Source organism: Schistosoma haematobium, chromosome 1 (genome assembly GCF_000699445.3).
Source record: "Schistosoma haematobium chromosome 1, whole genome shotgun sequence".
In the NCBI taxonomy this organism is placed as follows: Eukaryota; Metazoa; Platyhelminthes; class Trematoda; order Strigeidida; family Schistosomatidae; genus Schistosoma; species Schistosoma haematobium.
In genome coordinates, this window is record NC_067196.1 from 61029528 (window position 1) to 61052363 (window position 22836).

Genomic DNA, 22836 nt, shown 5'->3' on the forward strand with positions numbered 1-22836 from the left:
TGGAACTGTAACTTTATTGATAATATAACTCATTCAATCAATTTATTTGTAAATGTATTAAACTTAATCAATTAGTCACTTTTTCTTTAAGTTAAAATATTCATACTGAATATGTATCATGATTATTTCTCTTGCTGTTAAACTTGACCTTAATTACGAATAGTTGATAGCTTATTCATTAATCAAGTAGATGATATTCACCTATTAAATAGATAATCTTTCATTTATTCATTATATTCATTGTGAATTTCCTTAAATTTATATCTTCCTCAGGTCATCTCTATCTTATTTGCCCTACTGTATAGACATTTAATCTCCTTTATTTGATTATTTATGTCAATTTCTGACCTTTTTCAATATTTCTACAATTAATGTTCATTCACAGAATGACGCATGATTATACTTTTTATGGAGTAGACTACACACAATTGAAAGACAGTCAAATTACATAAAGAAGAATCGTTGTTCTTCTGTTTCTCCATTATGGTATTTACCTAATGGAATATTATTGTTTACTTGATTTACAATTTAAAACAATCTTATCTCAAATGAAAGTGTTCCTCCAGTTACCTAACTGTACTACTATTGCTACTGTTAATACAGTTTCAATCAAGAAAGTCGTTGTAATATCCATAATGAAAGTGTTATCAATAAACTAGGTACTTCACTATCAGGTTGTATGAGTAGTGTCGTCAGATATCACTGACATAGATCTCAATAGATTCACGTAACTCCAGTGTGTTTTTTTATCAATCACAATTAACAAGCAACTCGTAAGTATGACACTATTTCTCAGTATCATTAATTATCCTATATCAAACTATTCCTGAATTAAAGATGATCCAAGCCATCTGTATTGTTAACTGAACTAGTCTTTGGTAACATTTTTGACGTCATAGTGAGCAGCTTACGTGTATTATTACTCTAGCTAATCTTACATGAGCCAAATATGTCCTAACTAAATTCATCTAACGGTAGGAGAATATGTATTTGTTTAGCTAGCACACATAGATCTAATCGTATTAAGATTATGATGATCATCATCACCATCATGATAAGTAAATTAATAGTCAAAAATATTTCTGTTGAACGTCAGATACTAAATGAAAAGGAGATATGATAGATATTTATACAAAAATACCTTATCGATACGTAATATCGCAGAACAATTAGTTTATATAAAGGAAGTTGACAAAATTGACAGAAGACAAAAGAATTATTAGTCATCATACACAGTAAGTAGACAATAATGAAAATAACAACCAAAGAAAGAAAGTCGAAGTTCTTTTTCTAAGGAAAAAATAAATAAATAAAGTAGAAGTCATGAATAGATTATAAGAATTTAGAGAGTGTATACATCATCCATTCTTCCATTTGTATATACATATACAATATAATTTTTCATTTTATGGTGTGGGAAAATATAAACAAACTAACTATATATATGTATAATTTATTACCTTGATTGTAATTTATATTGTCTCATTAAATAAAGCATAAAATAATTTAATTTTTCATTAAAATAATACTCTAGAATTTTGATGGAGTTTTGTTCTCAGGGATCAGAGAACAAAACTCCATCAATATCATCCACCTGAACAACAAATCTTCTCCACCATCTCAATACTTTATAATTGAATAAGAGTAACAATAGAATTTTCTTTTTCAATTTAACAACAGTAAATCTCACAATGGATATCAATTTATTTGTATATAATTAATGGAAATAAGATTTTTGTTATGTAGAATATTTGTTTTTAACCTCTTACAAAATTTAATATTTTATTAAAGTTAGTAATAACTTAATGCTAAAAATGTATTCGACTTTCAATTATAAAGGTTAACAGTTTTGAATCTTATCATTACCCACTTGGACTTGGACAATTAGACAGTGTTACTAACCTTTATATATATAGAACTGTAGCTGAAAAGCCTAGTCTATTTAAATTTTTAAGTGATAAATAAGTTACATTTTTGTTATTCAAGCGTTTAAAATAGTGCTACCATAGTTTCTTTATATAGGACTAATTAATATATACATACATCAGAGTAATGTATTGTTATATTATGCATATTGAATATTTCAGTTTCAAAATAAGCTATTCTCATAGTATTTATTGTAAAAGTTTGAATACATTAAGTAAATTCAGTTGAATTTGAAAAATAAGTTTGCATAGATCTTGGCGCAATTTTTTTCACAATACATGAAAAGTATTGATAATTGAGCAATATTGATCATTGAATTCAATGGCATTGATTCACTAGTGACATGTTGGTGAGATGTAATTTCTCTAACAGTCATGAAATAATACTCAAATAGAAAATTTCAATGGTAATACTGTTGGTCGATCGTAAATCAGAATATGTGACAGATTCTGAACTCCTTTTTTTGTAAATAGAACTTTAGTAGTTATAGATGTTGGCATATTTGTTTCAAATTTAATATTGTCCGTATTATCAGGTTGACCAAATTGCAAAATGATACATCCAACCTCTCATCTTTCATTGGCCCCAATTCTCTTCTGTAATTTTGGTAGTTCTTTTCAAAATACTCTCAGTGTTTGTCAAATTTATTCATTGTGTGCAATTTAATTTTTACTTTTGTTTACTTATTACATTATGGTTTAATCATTCGCACCTGATTCTACTTACACTTCACTTTCAATGATAGTTCGAACTCTCTCACCGTAATTCCATCTGTCTTTAAGTCATTCTCATTACAATCATCACCTTTTTATTATTTATATATGTTTTTTTCGAAGTTTCCACTCATTTTCCCCGTATTATTAATGGTAATTTCTAGACTGCCTATCTAATTGGATTAGCTGATCGTATTGAGAATAGAAGAGTAAGTGGAGCTACTAGTATCAGTAGTGGTATAAGCAGTCCACCTGGAAGTTCATCGATAGATTTGGATTTATTTATACAAAGTCAAAAAGAAATACAGTCCGCTTGTAATGCTATATGCGAACCAAATGTGAATAATCGTCAGGTAAGATATATTTCATTCAAATTAATACTAAACAAACATTTATTCTGGAGGATCTGTAGATTTTGTAGTATTTTCACATTTGAAATCACGAACCGATCTTAGCTAGACCGCAATTGAAAACCTGGAACACTGGAACGTTATTTTGTCCTAGTGTGAGATTTCTCAGAAGTACACACCCAAGAATACGCACACAGAAATCAAATGCAGCGCCTTCGGTCTCGCATGCGAACGCAACCTCTAGACCACTGAACCCAACATCCAATGATATTAATATCTAGTTTTAGTCAATCCATGATCTTGATCAACCCTTCATTCACCGCTTGGGAGAGACGACTGTCTCACAGCTGACACGGGTCAAACTGCAGTGGTCACGAATTCTCACTAGAAATCTCGGAGCTACATCTTGAAATTAGTAACTAGTGAGCATATAACCAGTGGAGTTCAGTCCGCATCGGGCGTGAGACAGCTGTCCATCGCATGCAATAGGTGAAGGGTTGGGAAAGATCATGGATTGATTGAAGTTAGACATTCACACTGTTGCATGCTGGCTCAGTGATCTAGGGGTTAGGCGTTCATGCGCGAGACCAAAGGTGCTAGGTTCTATTCCCGTGTATGGAATCGCGGACGTGCACTCCTTAGGAGTCTCATTCTGGGACGAGATTGCGTACCAGTGCTTTCAGATTTTCATAGTGGTTTAGCTAAGATCATTTTGTGATTTAAACTGTGAAAATAAATATTTCTTTATAATAAATTATGTGAGGGGAATAGATAGGACTTTTTGCCTGAAAATTTGTGTTCATCTTGAAGAGTATCTTTTCAATATCACGAAATGATATCAACTAGTAAACGATTGAAAATCAAAGAGATGGAGACAGCCACTTTGTTGCAATTCGGAACTCTTTAACAGTGTGCAGCCAATAAGTATTGAACCTAGGATATTCAGATATTTATGGGTGTAATATATATTAATAGTAGTATACTTTCAGCTAAACAATGGTAAGATCAATTCTTCAGTAGTTACAGCATTCTGCTTTCAACCATCAGGTAGTAAGTTAGAATTGCACTATTAAATTTTGTTTCAGCGATCGAGAAGTATCAAAGTTGAGTACATCAATGTTCATTTGCTTTACACACTTGGTTCCATAATGTGAAATAAGTGTTTTAAACTCGAAATTTCCCTTAATATCTATTACACACTGTGCTTCCTCATTAACATTCCAAATTAATAGTTTGATGGTTAAAGTATCCAAATTTCAATCATTTGGTTACATGTCCGAACATCATTCCATATATTTCGGTCTGGATTGGCCCAGAGTACGAACACTTACCTTTACACTATAACATTGGTACAATACCAAATACTTATCTAAAAGGATTACATTAACTCTGTGATTTATTGTACTAACAGTTTTTGTTTAACTGTTAATTTATTCTATATTCCTATACTTCTGTGTTTGTAATATCTAAGTAATTTCCTCTACACCTTAGGTTATCTCTTTATCTACTGAAATGGCACGTAGTGCCAAAACTCTCTGTGAAGCATGTAGTCAATTGGCTAGTCAGACTACCAATATAGATACCCGACAACGTTTGAATAATATAACAAAGCAAACTATGCAATCAATTACATCACTTATTCAACATCGCGGTAGTACTGTGGCTACAGATGTGAATGGTGAGTGGTCTGGATCAAATCGTCAACAAACATTAACAAATGCTCAAGCAGTCAGCGCAAATGTTGCCAATTTAGTGAAATTAATTACAACTGAACCACGATTGGTTGATTTAACAACTTCACAGGAGCGAATTACAAATACAACTAAAGAGGTAATTCAATTTTCTGTTATACATATTGAATGATTCGAATTATGTTTTAGGTAAATATGTATTCTGATAGCTTCTAAAAATTATCATATATGACTGTAAATTGAATCTAGTGAGAATTATTAGATTTCCATTTACATCTTTCATGTGATATCTTCCAGTGAAAACAATTACCGCCTTTCTGTAGTCGCTGTTTTTTTCTTTCAATGCAAAAAAATCTTTCTTCATGCATGTTATCAAAAGGAACTTCATAGTAGTTAGCATCTTATTACGATTTTTAAATGATTCTGATCTAATCTCGTAAACCCATCAACGCGTGTCTCACCAAGTTATATTATAAAAAAATTGAATAACTAGTAGATACTGGTGTATATCACTAAATATCTCTGACTTTCAGTAATCTTAAAGGAATCTTATGTAGAAACTCAACTATTACTGAAAAGTATCAAATATAATTTGACATATATCTGTGATTTCTTGTCAGCTATGACATAGCTATTAATAAATCTTGTAAATACCTTTTCAGGTTACTTACAGATTCCAGATATGTATCTCGAGTTTGTTTATATATATATAAAGTTGAAGAATCAAACAAATAGGAGAGTAACACTTTGGACAAGTTCATCTTTTCAACTTACCAAACTCGATCACAAGAAAAGTCTAAAAAGAGAAAGAGTGAGCATAATGATAGAATGTGCAAAACGAAAATCATGTATGGTAGATAAGGAATAAATATATATGGACTAATGATATGTTAAAGATAGAGTAGTCAATGTATCTGTAACATTATCTTAAAATGTGTAGTCAAATCGATTCCACTTTGCAACTACAGATATTTCATAATTTCTAATCAGAAAGCCTACAGCTTTCTTCATGACTAGACGGTTTGTGTCCAAACCACTATCGATTACAATTCTCAACTTCTTACTTCTCTGTTAGATAGCTCAATTATTTTCATGCATTAAAGTGGGGGAAGGGAGGCTTCTCATGGACACTGTTTGCTCAACATAGAGGACTGTTTGAAGTTGAGAATGGGAACCATCGAATGTCAACCTGGTAGCCTAAAGACAAATATGTCTCTATGATGACTGAAAATCCTAAATACCATCGCTCGCAAGATCGTGAATGGTCAGCGAGGAGTCAGCTGGCTGTTCAATGTTTCCTGGTTTTCAATAATTTTCTAGGTGAAATCAGTTCCTAATGTTAATTCTTCTGATAGAACAACGTCAAATCCTTTAAATTTTTATTAAGTGCTTTACTGTCTTTCAAGTGTTTTATGTTTTCTTTTTTCAATGAATTTTTGTTTTGAATGATAATTTTATTCCATCCATTTCTTGCATTTATAAATAGACTCAACGTCCAGTATGTGTTGCTGGCTTAGAAAGTCTAAATGCAACGCAAACTGTATTAAGAGCTGCTCAAAATTTACTATCCACTTCTAGAATGGGACCGTCAGAAAATGCTTTTATGGCTTTTTCATCGGCTAGTAAAGATCTATCTAACAGTATTAAAGTATTGGCTAATGCTATGCGGTAAGTAATAATGGTAATAATAGATGAATGATAAAGATTAAAAAGATATTTAACGGATGTATTCATATTTTTTTCTTTTAAAATATGTTTAGTATTTTTCTAGAATCATCTTTATGATACTTTGACTCTTAGATTACAAATAATATGCAAATGAACTGTGGATATTTGTTTTTAACTTCATTTTTAATTATAGTTATAAGACACGTATATAGTTCTAGTCCATAGTAATATATCAGTTTGCTTATATTTTTGCCCTTTCAGATGCCGTTATCTAGGCCCACTACTGTGGATAAGACGAAAGATTTTTCAAATATTTAAATCACCCTGATATGCTTATTTAATCAGTTGTAAATCTATCTCAATCTTACAGGGGTCAGTCGTAGATCGAGTAGCTGGGTGGTGACATATCTATGACACGAACTGAATTTTACGGGGACCGTCAATCCCCTCAATATTACAACTACCACTAAACCTTGCTCCGAGGTTTCCTTTCGACTGCCTCTAATCATCTAACATGTCAGTCGGTTTAGCTAGTGACTGATTATACTATTTATGTCTTTTAATCGTATAAAAGGTTTCATTAACACTTTATAGTTAGTTCATATGTTTCTTAATCTATAAAATTTTGCGTAGAATGGCCATAAATTATCAGAATACTATAAGGTAGATGAACTCAATCTTACATATGAAATTGAGGTATAATGATTGTATACCTGACTGTTAAGACTAAATTAAATTATGTGAATTTATTTGATCCTTATAAATCGTCAAGTTACAAAGTGTAGAGTTCTCTTACCATATGAAAGTAAGTACTTTGTCAAACAATTCTAGTGTATTTCTTCTTTTTCTCGCATTCACAGTGAAAATGCTCCTGGTCAACGTGAATGTCAATATGTATTTAATAATATCAAAAAATTACTTCACGAATTACAAGATGCTCGTATTGCTAGTATGGAAAATCGACTACCACCAAGACGTGAATTAAATGAAGAAGGTTTTCAACGAGTAAGTGGATAATTTGTTTTTTTTTTATAGATTGAAGTAACATTATCTCGTAATAACTAGGGAGAGATGATTCAATCACCGTAATGAATGATTCAATTGTTTTCATCAACCGTGAACAATTCAAGAACCAGTAAAAGCCAATATAGTAACTGGAAAACTCTTTCAGTCTAATTTGAAATTCATCAGTAATGTTGTACATCCACAGTTCACATAGGATTCAATCTATAGTCTGGAGTCCCATTGTAAACTTGTTAGGCTCTACTTCGACAAAAGGAGTCAGAATCCATTGATTGATATCCTCAACCTTAGTCAACTAGTGACATGTGGAGTGATCTTTATCCAACATCATATATAAGTTGCCGTCTTATTCTTGCAAAATCTTAAACTAATGTGGAACAACTGTCCAGTGTTTTACCCTCTGCTTTTAAATGGTTTTTTTAGCTAGTAAAAGCCCCCGATATAAGAAAAAACCAACCACTATCCCAAATATTTACAAACTATCTAATTAAACATTAATGATGGATAATGTAAAATCACTTGCTTATTGCACAGTGGTTAGCAAATGGTTGTGTTGTTAAAAAAAACATTTGTTCTGTAAATTCCAACTTGTATTTTTTTCCATTAGAAAGATAATCCAATATTCAATTATGACCAACTTTGCAAACTTTGGGCACATAGTGAGAATGTTATCATTAAACTATTATTTGACTAGATACCTCAATATTCCGATTGATTTGTTGAATGTTGAGTAGGTGAAGACAGTTAACAATCTATGATTGACTGGCGATAAGTGTGCAAAACTCGGTTGTTTTAAATGACGCATCAAAAATCCCTGAGATTGTAGATATATTTCTGCTGGGATGATTGTCAACCAGTCAGTAAAATGCATTCCTTTCGATCACTACTCTCGAACCACTTAATAGATTGAGGCATATGAAGTGAAATCTTAACCCACAATTAAATTGTTTTAATAATTGGTAATAAATAAATCCAGTTCTTGAAAGATTGAAGATTTTCTTAGCATTTAATTCATTTGTAATGATATGACAAAATTTCACTGAAGAGATTTGCTTATTTTATAATAAATAAATAAACATGTAACCACAGTCATCCGATCAATAACTTATCTGATAACTTTATAAGTAATACTACCGTATGATGGTTATGTGAAGAAGAGATCGTTTTGACAAGAACAACAGGTTTTTCATGAAATCTCACCTATTGTATTGTTATTACTCTGACAACACTTTTTTGAGTCAGCTGTTAGTTTTCTATTTTTAATTGATCTTTTAGAATCTTTGTGTTCCAAAACACTCCACTGTCATACCTACTTTGTATTCGTTCTAGAGATATGTAGTTTGTGTTTGTGCGCACTCTACAGCCATCTCTCCTCCATTTCTTCTTCTCCATGTCATCTGTCTATTATTTGTGTAGAATTGTAGATATTATAAGCAGTATAACTTCTCGTAACTGACATGTTTTGTTTGTGTTTCTTTTTTCAACGAATTACATGTTTATTATTATTATTATTATTATTATTATTATTATTATTATTACTATTTACAGCAACTGGCTACCAGCGTTCGTGCTTTATTAGATTCAGCACCGGCTGTAGGGCGTGCAGCTTCTTCGGAAGCAGAACAACTTGGTCGTACTATACTTACATGGGACTCTTATCTTCCTGGTTTAGTTTCCGGTTCTATAGCTGCTGCATCACGTTCACCTTTGTCTAGCACACAATTAGTGTACTTGGATCATGCATGCACTGTTTTAGAAGCTGCTAGTCAATTAATTACTGTTGCTAAGGCTTCTGGTGGTAATCCTAGAGTAAGTAGAATATTGTGCTAGACTTTCGATTTTATGTGATGGGTTTTTCCTATTTATTGTGACTGGCTGTTCCAACCTGATTGTATTGTTATTGTTGTGTATTAATAAGCTAGCTTAAAAGACTGCGTGTTTCTATATCTGTTTTTTTTTATTATTTAGGCTGTACATCTTCATGATAGTTTAAATGAATCTGTTCGTGGTTTAGTAGATTCATGTGAAGAATTTTTAACCATATTAGATGATGTAGCTTCTCGTCAAGGTCATGTGAGCACTCTTATTGACACTTTGAATCGCGCTCAAGCACAAGTATGTGTTCTGTTTTTAATCCATTTTATTTTTCTATGTTTATTTTATTCAAGATGTAATTTATGGTGATTTGTTCGATTTAAAAATTGATAAGGAGTAAATTTTATCACGAGCGTAAATCATCAGAATAATTATTGAAAATCAGTGATAGATAAACGACTGTCTCGTAGTAACGTATATTGATATACTTAATATAACAGTGCCCATGTAAATTAGAATAAAACCTTAGTATGCTCCGTAGATTTACAACAGGTATGTCACTAAGTAGTAACTAGTGTGATGATCGTTTAATTCTTAATGCTGATAGAATTACATCAATCAAGTTGGTTACTGGTCTAAGAGAATCGACATCGCATACACTATGTTGATATGTTCTTTAGTTGGAGGTATTCACTAGGAAATTTAAGACCTTAGGTCCAGGATAATCTTCACTAGATAACTTGCTGTACATGCAATCCTGAGGGAGTTGATGCTATCCGTGGGATTCGGACCCACATCACTTGGTGTTGAGTCACTCACACCAGAATCACATTACAACTTAACCGATAAAAATTCATTCGTCATTAAGCGCTGGTCCAACATGATATTGACCCCTAATCAGTGATCATTCAATTGTAAATACTTCATCTCTACAGAAGATCAGTCACTGACTAAGTAACTATAAAGTCCTATGATGTGCCTTCGAGTTCCGGAAGGAGCGTCAGCTCTCCTGAAACTTCGGGTGTCCCTTTCTGATAAGTGCCAACTGGCACGAAATCTTTTACCAACTAATTCCAACCACATAACAGTCCCGTAATTTTAATGACTCTTCAGATGATTTCAGTTAAGGACCAAAACTGTCTTTACATTATTTCATCTGTTAAAAATTATAATTTATTGAAAGGGTGAAAGTAATATCCACTTTTTTCTTCGCATTACTATTCATCTCTAAGACATCACTTATGAAAGTATCAAATATATACGTTGTCTCTTAGCGCAGCAATCAAGTACTTAAATTAAGAAGTTAAACAGAGGGTTTCAAGTGTTTATGTCAAATCGATTGACAAGGCTGTCGGTCATGGCCAATACGTATTATCAAGAACCTTCAGCGTACTCATGTATCCTACTTTCATAGACCGTGTTTCATATAGAGTAGTACCGAACAGATTATTACGCAGTACATACTTGTTATTTGGTTGACAGATAAATATCCCAAAAGATGATTGCTTCATTTAAAGCAATTCGTGCATCGGCTCATAATAAGATGATTTCTCCCTTTTTCTATATTTCTTTATGTCAATTCTATATAGTTTGTTAGGACTTGTTTCGACACATATTCACTTGTGACTCATAAATCACTAGTGTTTTTTTTCTCATTTATCCCATCGTATCCTTAACATGAGAATATTTCATGTAGATTTGTAAATTTACTTTATTTTCAAATCCATACATATTATTATCCCCTTATTCGTTTTCATTTTAGTTTTCTTTTCTGTAAATATATTAAATTATTATTACTAAAATTGTGCCTGCATAATTTATGAAACTTTACTTCAGATTGATTTCCATTTCTTGTCTATTCGTTTATCAGTTATGTTCTCTGCATTGATGTTGATACGAACAATCGTTGTTATTATTGTCTTCGACTTCAGTGAGATTGTAATTGTAATATTAAAATTAACCCATTGTATGTAGAACTGTATTCCGTTTAAGATAATTTTTGTACATATGGCTTGTTATTATTATCATCACTTTTGTTTGGATAGGTTGAGGAAATCATTCAAGTTCCTATGGATGCAAGATTTTCTGATTATCAAACACGTATGTTAAGAATTGCTCGACATATGGATCAGTTGAATCAAGCTATTCAATTACGTGCTAGACAACCTGCTTCGGATGGTGAGATTGCTCCTTTGGCTCATAATTTAACACAGGTAAGGTCTACGTTGTTGGTTTGTTTGGTGCAGTATGTTTTTTTGGGTGCGTATATTTCAGGTATGTTTGTCAATGATGATTCATTTCAGAATCCCTACTCGTGTAATAAGCTAATCATTAAAAATCACATATATCTTGTTTGTACGTGACTTTTGAAAAACAGTTAATTTAGCTTCACTTTCAGTATGTATGTATGTGCATCATTTCCATAACATTTTACAGAAATAAGATTGAACAAAATGGGGTGTTTTCTTTATATGATGTGTAACAGTGTAGTCTAAGCAACGATCCTTATCCTAGTCGGTACTCATCAGTTTGATATAACCACATTCCTGATTACTTTTGTTATTACCACTAGGAATGAAGAGCCAGATTATTGTACACTATAATGTTAACTTACTAAAACCATTTGTATAACTTGAGATTAGTTGTTATTCCACTACATAAATCCCCACTGTTTATTTGTCTTCTCACATAATTTCTTATTGATTTTTCAAAACTATTGACTCCATCATCGTCACCTCTTTGTCATTGTTTTTATAACATTTGCTTCTCTCCCTCTATGTGCCCATGTAAACTGGAGCAATTTGAAAAGATACATATATCAGTTAGGCCATAATTTGTTTACGTATAACTATCCGTTAATCATTTACAGTTTTTTTATACTCAGGTTTCTTCTGTGTACTTTTTGATTCTGATACTTGTTGGAAAGATGGTGTGTCAGTTTAAAAGATGCTCATTATAGAGATATAAAATGTTTACATGAGACGAATTATCGATTAAATATCATATCTGTTTTTATATTCTCATTCTTTCTACATCAATACCAGTTCGAGTATTATTTGTGAAACTAAACATTTATTTATTCAGACAAGGAATTAGGGAAAATACATTATTTTTTAGGCAAGTGTATGAGGTGGCAGAATTAATTCGGGACATTTTAATTATGAACAATAGTCAATCAGCTATTGGCAGACACTGTTAATATAAAGTATTACATGGAAACTCCTGAATTCAGTATTCGTCTATATTTCTCGATAATTTTAAAATACTTCTGTTTTGTGCATAGTCTATTCAATTATTGATTTTACCATAATGACATTTGGTAATTGTTGTGTTAGTTAACTTTTATTTGGCATATACTTATGTTGTTCTCACTATTATTATTATTATTATTATCAGTACTGTTATTATTAGTCATTTAATTGTCTAATTTATGTTTAGAAACGGATATTCATGTATTCGCTATGTGTATATGTGCCTAATTTTCAATGAAAATGTACATCCTGTAAAAAAACGTAAATTACATGTTCATACATGAATTTATGTATGATATAACAAGAGTTTTCACTTCGTTTACAGTTTACCTAAATACTAACTATATTAATTATCAAAATTGTAAATAATAATAATAATAGTCACGCTCGAGTACTAAGTTTTATAACAAATTTTTTTAACAGATTATGATGAAAAACTGGGGCTTTTTAAAAAAGAAAAAGTTTTATTTCATATAAACAAATCCAACAGTCATTATATTATGATGTGAAGGTTAATTACAATATGAAATGATTATAGTTTTACTCTACCCAAATTTAAACTTCAATCAAAGTTGAACCAAAATTTAATTTGTTTAGTGTAACTAACTTGTTATTTGTGTTCAATAACTTTGTAATAGTTTATCTCTCTAGCTTAGACACACTTTTTGACTGATACATTAAGTAATCCTTAATCGGCTATTAAATAGTGATAAATATTATGTTTTCCAGTTAGCTGTAGCAAGTGAATCATAATTAATTTGTTTATATTCTAATCATTCAGCTTACTGACATTACATACTTAATTAATCGACAAAAACACCTCATTTAGAATTTGAGCTTAAATAAGACGATATATTAGTTTACCATCCAATAGACCATTGGTCTGTTCAATTACTTCATGTACGAGGGGTAGTGGCAGTTGTTTTACGGTTTAGTAGTAACGTCTTTAAATGTGACATGTGGTATCAATGTACTGTGAATAAATCTTATTGATAGATTGAAGTAAGGATGAAATAATGTTTAAATTTACCTATTTGAGTTCATAACAAAATATCGACAAAGGAGAGTCTGCAAAATTAAGAAAGTAACGCAAAATAATTAGTGTTAGTTATTTTTAGGTCAGATTATCCAAACTGGATGGTTTAGTTATGAGATTTTTTAAATATTCTGTATAGAACTTTGTCAGAGCCTGTTCTAATCATAAAGTCATGAAAACGAATTAGTTTGGTCAATTTTACATTTCTGAGATAAGTTCAAAAACTTCACTACTATATTTGAATTAAGACTGCCTAACATCACTAAGAACATCCGGTTAAGCTATAAATGTTCTGAACCACTTAATAATATTCATTCATGAATTCACATGAGATAATCTTTTATTCAAGAATAAAATTTCTGGCTTCAACTCCATATAATGACGATGATGCTATTGAAAAATGCTTAATATAAAGCAACATTATCCAGTATTCCTTAATTTCTAGTGATTCTTTCAACTGATATCCAGATCCATAACAGAGGATCAATTTTCAAGCAATAAATAAATTTTAATAAAGTATTTAACTATTAAATAATACGATCAGAATTTGTCGAGAATATTTATAATGAAAGTTGGGATAACTAATTATTTCATATTAATGTAAATACATATCAAATATAAGTGGGATTATTGTATTAATAGATAACTTATTTACAATATAGATGAAATACTGTTGCGTAGACAGCAAAATTAATGATTAAGTTAAAAATTTGCTAGTGTGGAGCATTTCAGTTTACACTAATCTTAAAAATATATTATGAGATCAATCCTATAAATTAGGTATTGATATTAATTTTTGTTCCGTCTATATTATTATTATTAGGAATATCAAGAAATGTGTCAAACTTGTAAAGGTGCTGCTGCAACTTTACCCGATGTCAATCAAGCTGATCAATTGAGATCAGCTGTTCGTGGTGTTGGGACAGCATGTATAAGTTTAATACAGGCTACAACTGCAAGTCGTCCCGATATCTATGGATCGGGAACAACAACAGGTGGTCAAAATCTACTTTTAAGTCGTAATAAAAGTATAGTCGAATTGGATAGGCGAGCTGAATTCTTAGATTCAAAAGTAAGTGTAAAGCTCTTTATCTTCTTGTCTTCAATGAAAGAAATATACAAGATATTTATGTGATATTTGCAATGAATTAATCAGTACTTCATTGTTTCCTCTTCGTTCCAAAGTTTTTTTATATCGGTAAATCATCAAATTCTAGTTGGGAAAAAATATTCTTCCTTAAAGTTATGAGGTTCTTGTGCATACAACCATTAACACTGTGACTTCCAATAGCTCTGCTCTATACTGTAAACACTAACGATCAATTTCCTACATACATTTTTCACATTTTCCCAATCTTTCAGTCACAATACTGGGAAGATCATTAAGAACTTTGGATTCTTATTCAGTCAGTCAGTAACAACGTAGAACTTCGTACGTACGCACATCAGTTCAAGTTGCCACACTACATTAGCACAGAGATGCAGTGGTCAATTCAAATCCCGTAGTGGTAGAGGTAATAAGAGTATAAGCAGTAATCAGAAAAATTAGGGTTTGTAGATGTTATTTAAAGAGTATAATCCAGTGAAATAAATTTGGGAAGAAAAAAAAGAGACAAGGAGGAATAAGGAGATCAAAATTTGGGAGAACACAAAGAGTGTATGCACCTGCGCCATTGCAAACGATTTTGAGCCATGTCATTCAAGGTCTCTAACCATCGGTTGCTATCATCTCGCGGTCCCCAACCACGACGTCTACACCTACCAACATGACTCAGTCCACTTGTCAGTGACTTTATGGACTTGTGCCATGTTTTGGTTTGACCGCCCCTAGCTTTCTTCCAACCTATTCCTATACCACTGAACATCACACGTCGAGGCAGTCGGTGGTTGGGCATACGTAACACGTGTCCAAGCCATCTCAACTGATGAAGTTTCACCACTACATCAATCGATTTGCCATCCTTACCTAGTACCCGTTTTCTAACAACTGCGTTACTTACTCGGTGGTCCCATGATATACGAGCAATTTTTTGAAGACACCTATGATCGAATACTAGTAACCTACGGATATCCTCTACTCTTACCGGCCATGTTTAACTGCCATAAAGTAGGACGGAACGAACTGCTGCTCAGTAAACACGTCCTTTGGTTGATAGACGGATATCTCGTCTACGCCATAAATGACGCAAGTTGGTAAAAGCTAGTCGAGCCTTCTGTATCCCTGCTGAGATTTCGTCACACACCAGACCACAAGGGCTGATGAGACTTCCAAGATAAGTGAAGCGATCGGCACGCTCAATTACTTCACTCCCTATCATTAGTTCGGGTGTCAATGCAACCCAATCCTGAAGCAACATTTTACAATTCGAGGGAGAGAATCGCATCCCGAACATGCTTGCATTGTTGCTTAGAGCGGTCATAAGACTCTGCATTTTGTCAGCGTCTTCACCAAATAAAACTATGTCATCAGCATATTCTAAGTCAACAAGTGAACCTCCTGGTACAAGTTCAACCCCTGGAAATTTAGATGAGGAAAGTGTTATCTCTAAAAGTACGTCGACGACAAAGTTGAACAAGAATGGAGAGAATGGACAGCCCTGACGAACACCACTTGAGGTAATCAATTCTGACGACATTTCACCATAAGCTCTCACTCTACCAGTTGTGTTCGAGTAGAGAGCCTGTATAAGTTTAATGTACTTCTTTGGTACTTCTTTCAGTGACAAACACTGCCATAGAACCTCACGATCAACAGAGTCGAATGCCGCCTTAAGGTCGAGAAATACTATGATTGTGGGGCGTCTGAACGTGTGTCTGTGTTCTAGAACCTGACGTGGTATGAATATGTGGTCTGTACAACCAAGTCCAGGTCGAAAACCAGCCTGATTTTCTCTAGTCTGCTCTTCACGAGCTTTAGTTAGGCGTCGAAGTATTATTGAAGCTAATATTTTAGACACTATATTTGTCAAACTGATTCCTCTGTGATTGTCACAAGATGACTTTTGTCCTTTCTTATAGACTGGCACAATCAGTAATTGAGGCCAGTCAGATGGGATTACGTCCAGTTCCCAAATTCTACCTAAGACCTCAGTTAATCTCACTGCTAATACTGAACCACCATCCTTAAAAATCTCAGGAGTAAACCTTTCAGGGCCTGCTGCTCTCCCTCGCTTTAGATTTCCTATGGCTTTTTCAACTTCGTAAAGAGACGGAGGACCTACATTAACTTGTAATGCATAGCTAAGTACCATGTTCGGGCCTAATTCATTGTAGTTTATGAACGGTAAATGATTCAGCAACAGTTAATCATCTGAATAAAAGCTTACAGTAAGGATAACATTAAAAGTATTAGAGACTAATTAGTTTATAAATACACATTATATATACTGATTAGCCAGAGAGAATAGCTTTCAAAGTTTCACACTATTTATCGTTTATACCCTGCTTTTGTAACATGATTTTGAACCTTATAGCCAATATAGATTTTCTTTTTGAGTTTAAGTACGTTCTGTTAGTGAATGCGAATAAATTATTACTTATTATTGTTTGATGACAGGGTACCGATTCATGTATTTGGGTTGGAGCCACATTTTAGGCACGAGGGTTAGTGATACTACTTGGTTATCCAAAACTACGTAGATGGAGCAGAGTTCAAATCTACAACTTAGTGGATGAAATTTTTAAGACTTAACCACCGAGCTACCGTTCATTTGAATGCGAACGAGTACATCATTTAAATTTGAATCTTCCCCTAAATCACCTCCAACTGTCCAATGAAAAATCAGTGAAAATTAATTGATTTGTCTTAAGGTATTAAGAGATTGTCACCTCGATTTTTGTATAACCAGATATGCATTAAAAATTTAATAGTATTAATCTGTGTTTTCGTGTAGTTCTACTTGATGATGCGTTAAAGTTCATTATATCACTATTCCTTAAACATTAAGTTAGTTTATCTTTGTTGTATAATTCTAAGACCATTTTATTGACTATGTAATGTGTTACTATCATGAAGATCTGATGTTTGATTAGTACATCTAAACTGAAAAATTCACAATATGATTGTTATTGATTTACATTTCTGTATTATTATCTTTTTTCATGCAGTTGCGTAACTTGATCAACTTGCTCGAAACTCATGGTCCTGGCACACAAGCTTGTTTACAGTCTGCTAGCACAGTCAGTGGAATTATTTCAGATCTAGATACAACTATCCTGTTTGCTAGTTCAGGCACGCTACATCCACCTGTTCGTGATGATTTTGATGCTATATGGACTGATAATGAATTTGGCCATTCACGATTAACAACTGATCGAGGTCATTATTTGGCATTATCGAACAATACGGATGGAACTAGTATACCAAGTCGTACTGGAAGTCGATCAGAAATGCATAATGTCGAGAATTTCACTCCTTTAAGGTAATTATCTACTAGTTTAGTTGAAGTGCTTACAGGTGTAGGTAAATAAGTAAGCTTAAATATTTGTTTAGAAATATTCTAATAGTAAGTTAGTTGTTTCAGAATTTTCAGCATTTGAAGGTAATGTGGCCTCCTTGTTTCGCTAAGTATATGTTGATTGAATTAATTTCACAGTTTAGCTCGTATCATATCATATGAGTGAGATATGCTTTTTAAAGGGAGAAAACATGAGGAAGTTGAGAGTATTTAATCACTTATATTTGTTTAATTCCGTTTGCTTGATTATCTATTTCGCAACTATTTACTATTACTTAAGACAGTCGTTGTTTTTCTGTGCTTTCTTTTTATTTTATTGTTAATCTCCTTAGTATTCCGGTTACATTTATATTGTTTTGTGCATTACATCGAATGCATTGAATATCGTGGTGATTATTTCATTCATGACCATGTCAGATGTACTGTGATCCGTTTATAAAGAGTTAAGAATGTGTTTGTTCTTTGATCTTCCTCTTTTCCTTTTCCCTCCAGGATTCCAAGTTAGGGCTTACCTCGTGATGCAGTCTGACGGTTTCCGTGATGTATGTCCTGTCCAGTTTCATTGTCTTTTCCTGATTTTCTCCTCGTCCGGAATCTGATTTGTTATCTTCCATAGTAGGCTGTTTCTGATGGCATCCGGCCAACGGACATTGAGTATCTTGCATAGACAATTGTTTATCACTACTTTTACATCTTTGATGGTGTTTGTCATAGTTTTGCACACACACACATATTGTACATTAAATGAGGATTTTTTTATGTTTCCACATAATTGTTTTCTAATAAAGCTATCATCCTTTATTTGTATCCTGTAGTGACTATAATATCATCGGCAAACGTTTTTTTCAGACAGTCAGTATCTCCATTAAGCTTAATCGAGTATATAAATGTGTACCTGATTTGTGAATTACACTAGTTCAGTTTTTTTCAATGTTCCTACCCTGAATGGCTTTTTCTTTTTCAAAAATGTAATAACTATTCTATTCGAAACACCAGGTTGCCTCAACTATTTTTTAATTAATAGTGATTGACCGAGTTTCTGAGAGTGAATAATAAATTATGACTCACTTGTTATACAAGAAGGATAACTTGTTAAGTTTTGTAGTGTACGCGTTTGCTCCCGATATACAAGTTTACTATACCCGAGCGCAAATCAGTTACTTCATTGGCAATACCAAGAGGGGGAAGAATACTTAATTCACCAAAACTGAACTTATGTTAACTCATAACTATATCTTTTTCCATCTGATAATCAAGTCGCATTTTCAACCAAATAGCATGTTCTTTCCTAGGAAATAAAACCAAATCTTAACTGATGAGATGGTCTTACTTTGTGGCTTATGTTTGGTTTGTCTAGCGGACGACCTTTCCCTTTTGAAAAAGACGAGTTTAACTTCTTGGGTTCAGTTTCCAGAATCGAGATGGGGAGGGGAGTACATCATAACCTTTTGGTTGTTAGTTAGTCATTCAGATTATTGGAGTTCTAACCATCATTATGCGTGATTATACAACGAATAAATAACTTTCTATGTTTTTTTTCGTTGTTCTGTAGGTTAGTTGGTTAATGAAATTATAATTTGATTTAGTATAATTATATTTTGCCATCAAAAACTTCATGATTTATAAACATCAATTTTTTCATTATCATTCCTTTTTTTGTAACACCAACAGATCACTGTAGGATTAAATGTGAGAGTATAGAAATTTGTCCTGTAAAATATTACAGTTTTCTTCTATTTAAATTGTTAAGTATTTTAAACAATGAAAGTCATCTACCTACAACATATTAATCATTGTATTGTTTGATTCCAGAGAGAGTATAGCTCGTACTGCACGTGCTCTTGTCGATGATACTCAATCATTGGTTAGTGGAACTGGTGAAGATCAAGCACGATTAGCTAGTACAGCACATACAGCTGTGGAACGTATTACAGAACTTGCGGATGTTGTTAAACGTGGTGCAGCAGTTATTGGGCCAGGTCAACCAGACACACAGGTATTTTTTTTCAACAACAAAAAATAAAGAGTAAACAAGAAAATTTTAGACTAGGTTTATTATTATATACAATTTTGTTATTATGTACTTGCATAGATGAGTGAAAAAGTATTTCAACTAAGTTCTATTACAAATCGCCGAGAGTTAAGACAGTTCAAAAGCTGTTTCATCTTTGTTTGAAACTGCTCAGTAGTTCACAATCACGAGTCTCCATAGTGTCAAGTTCAGCGCCTTCAGGTGTCGTGATGAAACTAACTCTCAAACTTTAAAAGTATCCACAAAGCTTCCACGTATATAAGTATGTAGTTTACACCCATAGAAACAAAGTTTTTCTACTTTTTTTATAAAAAAAAAATCATCAACATTTCATTAGTCATAGAGGAATCCATTTATGTTCAATAATCCCCTTTTTATATCTAAGATTAAAGCTAAATAATTTGATAGATACGTTTTTTTCTCATGAAAAATTGAATGTAAAACTATGCATAAAGAAATCAGTATTTAACATAATACTTTACTAAAAGGGTTTATTCATTTCTAGAACAATCTGAATAAGACAATTTAAAAAAAAAGAAAGACTCATATCACCTATACATTATTATTGTAATAAATGTATTTCTATTAAAGAAGAAGAGATAAGGTCCAAACGAAAGAAAAGTATTTCATTGTATGTATCTAATTAAGAGTTTTTTCTCTCTTTATTTTAAAGATTTTGTGCCAATTTTTTTTTCTTCTATTCAGTTTACATATAATAATTATGAAAATTAATATTTATGATACTTCAACATGTTTTTACCCTCTCTCTCTCTCTCTCTCTCTCTCTCTCTCTCTCTCTCTTCTTTTCCATTTACTGATGTTATTAGAACTATTTATAAACTGTTGTTAAATTACAAATTGAATCACGTTTTGTATCAGCTAAAGGTTTTTTTTTAATGTTGCTTAATACTACTTATCATATTTTAAAATGAGCATTTTAAAAGAATTCTCAATTATAATTAATTAATTCTCAATACATAAATTATTACTTTCCGTTTTTCGTTTACAAGTTGAATAAGACTAAAAGCAAAAATCAATATTTATTTGAGCTAAATTTTTACTTAATATTCCTCTTTCTATTTCACACTCATTCATTTATTCTTACTGTCTCTTCTCTTTTTTTTTCTGTCTTATCCGTTTATTTCTTTGAAATGAAATTTCTGAATACCATGTTCCGACTCTCTTTTATGATTTGTAATATTGAATGTATTAAAGAAGAATTTGTTTTCATTAGAAAAATCAACAGTTGAAAGAAAGTCAGAATATGACTTTTAGAAATTTCATTCCAAAGAATGATCTTTATCTTCTTATTATTATTTGCTTGCACATATATATCATCACTATTCTATGTGCACTTATTCCAATCTACACAATTATCTTCAATTTTTTTTATATAATGATTAGTATTCGTAATGAATGTTTGTTACTAGTTGGAGAAGTTGAGAATGTTCATATTTCTTCTATTTCTACTTTCTTTTTTTGCACATACGTTGATTTTAAGTATATTTTTTATTGCATTTATTGCATCATAATTAATGGGGGGGAAAGGGAACGACTGTAACTAACAATTCTTCTAACATTTGCACTTATTAATAATGATGATAATTTGAAGTTGTTTTTTTCCCTCATGTTTGTTGGCTTGACTTTTTTCTAAAAAGTAAAGTTTTATTGCATCACATTGATTAGTAACCACATTATTTTGTCCACTATGCACATTAATTACTTGACAACATTTATTACCATAAAAATTACACTTTACAATTGAAATAGAAAAAGAAAGAAAATCAATCACTTATATTTATAATATATCACTATATGCTATGCTCATTACTTCATTCATTCATTATGCAAATAGCTTAAATTTTAAAATATTCTCATTGCATTATTGAAATTTACTATTGAAATGATTAGTTAAGAGTATGTAAATGCTAATAGCACTGTTATTGGTCATTATTTGTAGACAGTTATATTTCTGATAACCGATTCTTATTGTTGTTGAGTTGATTAATTCATTCATCTAAACAATAGCAGTGTAGGAATATTTCTGTTGACAACTCTTAATGTAAGAATGACTATACTAGTCTATCTAATAAATCTGTTAACTAAGATGACAAAGGAATAAATTCTACTTGACAGAATTATTACGATTGTTAATATTGATAAATTATAACAAACAGTGTTTATGAAACAAATTGCTGAACAGGTGAGAAATGTACTATTTAAACGAGACTTAGAAAAATCATACTCTGTTTTAAAGCAAATAGCTATAAAAAGTTTTCATATCCAACCAACTTATCAGTCAGGTATAAATCAGCGAAATAATGTCATTTCAGTTAAACAATCATATAAGAAGTTTGTTGGGACGTAGAAATGTTTATAATGGTCATGGCCTTCAAAAACATACAGCAGATGATAGCATTCGGCAATAGCAATATTGAAATAGACAAGGCAGCTAAAATAGTCGATAGGATTCTCGAAAGAACATGTCAAACAATCTTTCATGTAACTAGCTTATCTACAACCGACAAAGTTGATGTATTCGAGAGAGAATCATTTAATTTGTACCATGCAATTATATATATATATATATATATATATATATATATATAATAGGTGAATCAGTGATTGTTAGCTCTCTCTTTGTACATAGGTAGTTTACAATTGATATGTATGCAGTTAAGTGAAATGAGTACGTTGGTGGATGCATGTATATTACATACATACTTGTTTCAATGGGTGCATAGATGAATCCCAACCATAAGGCAATACACATGAAATCTTAGGACTAAAAATTAACATTGTTTAGCACATAAGTTAATTTAATAAGACTTACTAAAGTGTTTCAAGCCCGTCTTGTATTTGTGGTTGCTATGT

At 31.9% G+C, this 22836-nt stretch overlaps 1 protein-coding gene across 1 annotated transcript in view; it reads left to right on the forward strand.

Moving 5' to 3' along the window:
- TLN1_1 (Talin-1) overlaps nucleotides 1–22836 on the forward strand; it is a 125122-nt gene that overhangs the window by 91278 nt on the left and 11008 nt on the right. The window contains exons 20-28 of the mRNA XM_051209255.1: nucleotides 2804–2992; nucleotides 4481–4819; nucleotides 6167–6348; nucleotides 7209–7353; nucleotides 8920–9180; nucleotides 9340–9486; nucleotides 11232–14545; nucleotides 17581–17894; nucleotides 19743–19926. Of these exons, the coding sequence (XP_051074699.1) occupies nucleotides 2804–2992; nucleotides 4481–4819; nucleotides 6167–6348; nucleotides 7209–7353; nucleotides 8920–9180; nucleotides 9340–9486; nucleotides 11232–11549 (1581 nt within the window). The 3' untranslated portion in view covers nucleotides 11550–14545; nucleotides 17581–17894; nucleotides 19743–19926. The remainder of the gene's footprint in view (nucleotides 1–2803; nucleotides 2993–4480; nucleotides 4820–6166; nucleotides 6349–7208; nucleotides 7354–8919; nucleotides 9181–9339; nucleotides 9487–11231; nucleotides 14546–17580; nucleotides 17895–19742; nucleotides 19927–22836) is intronic.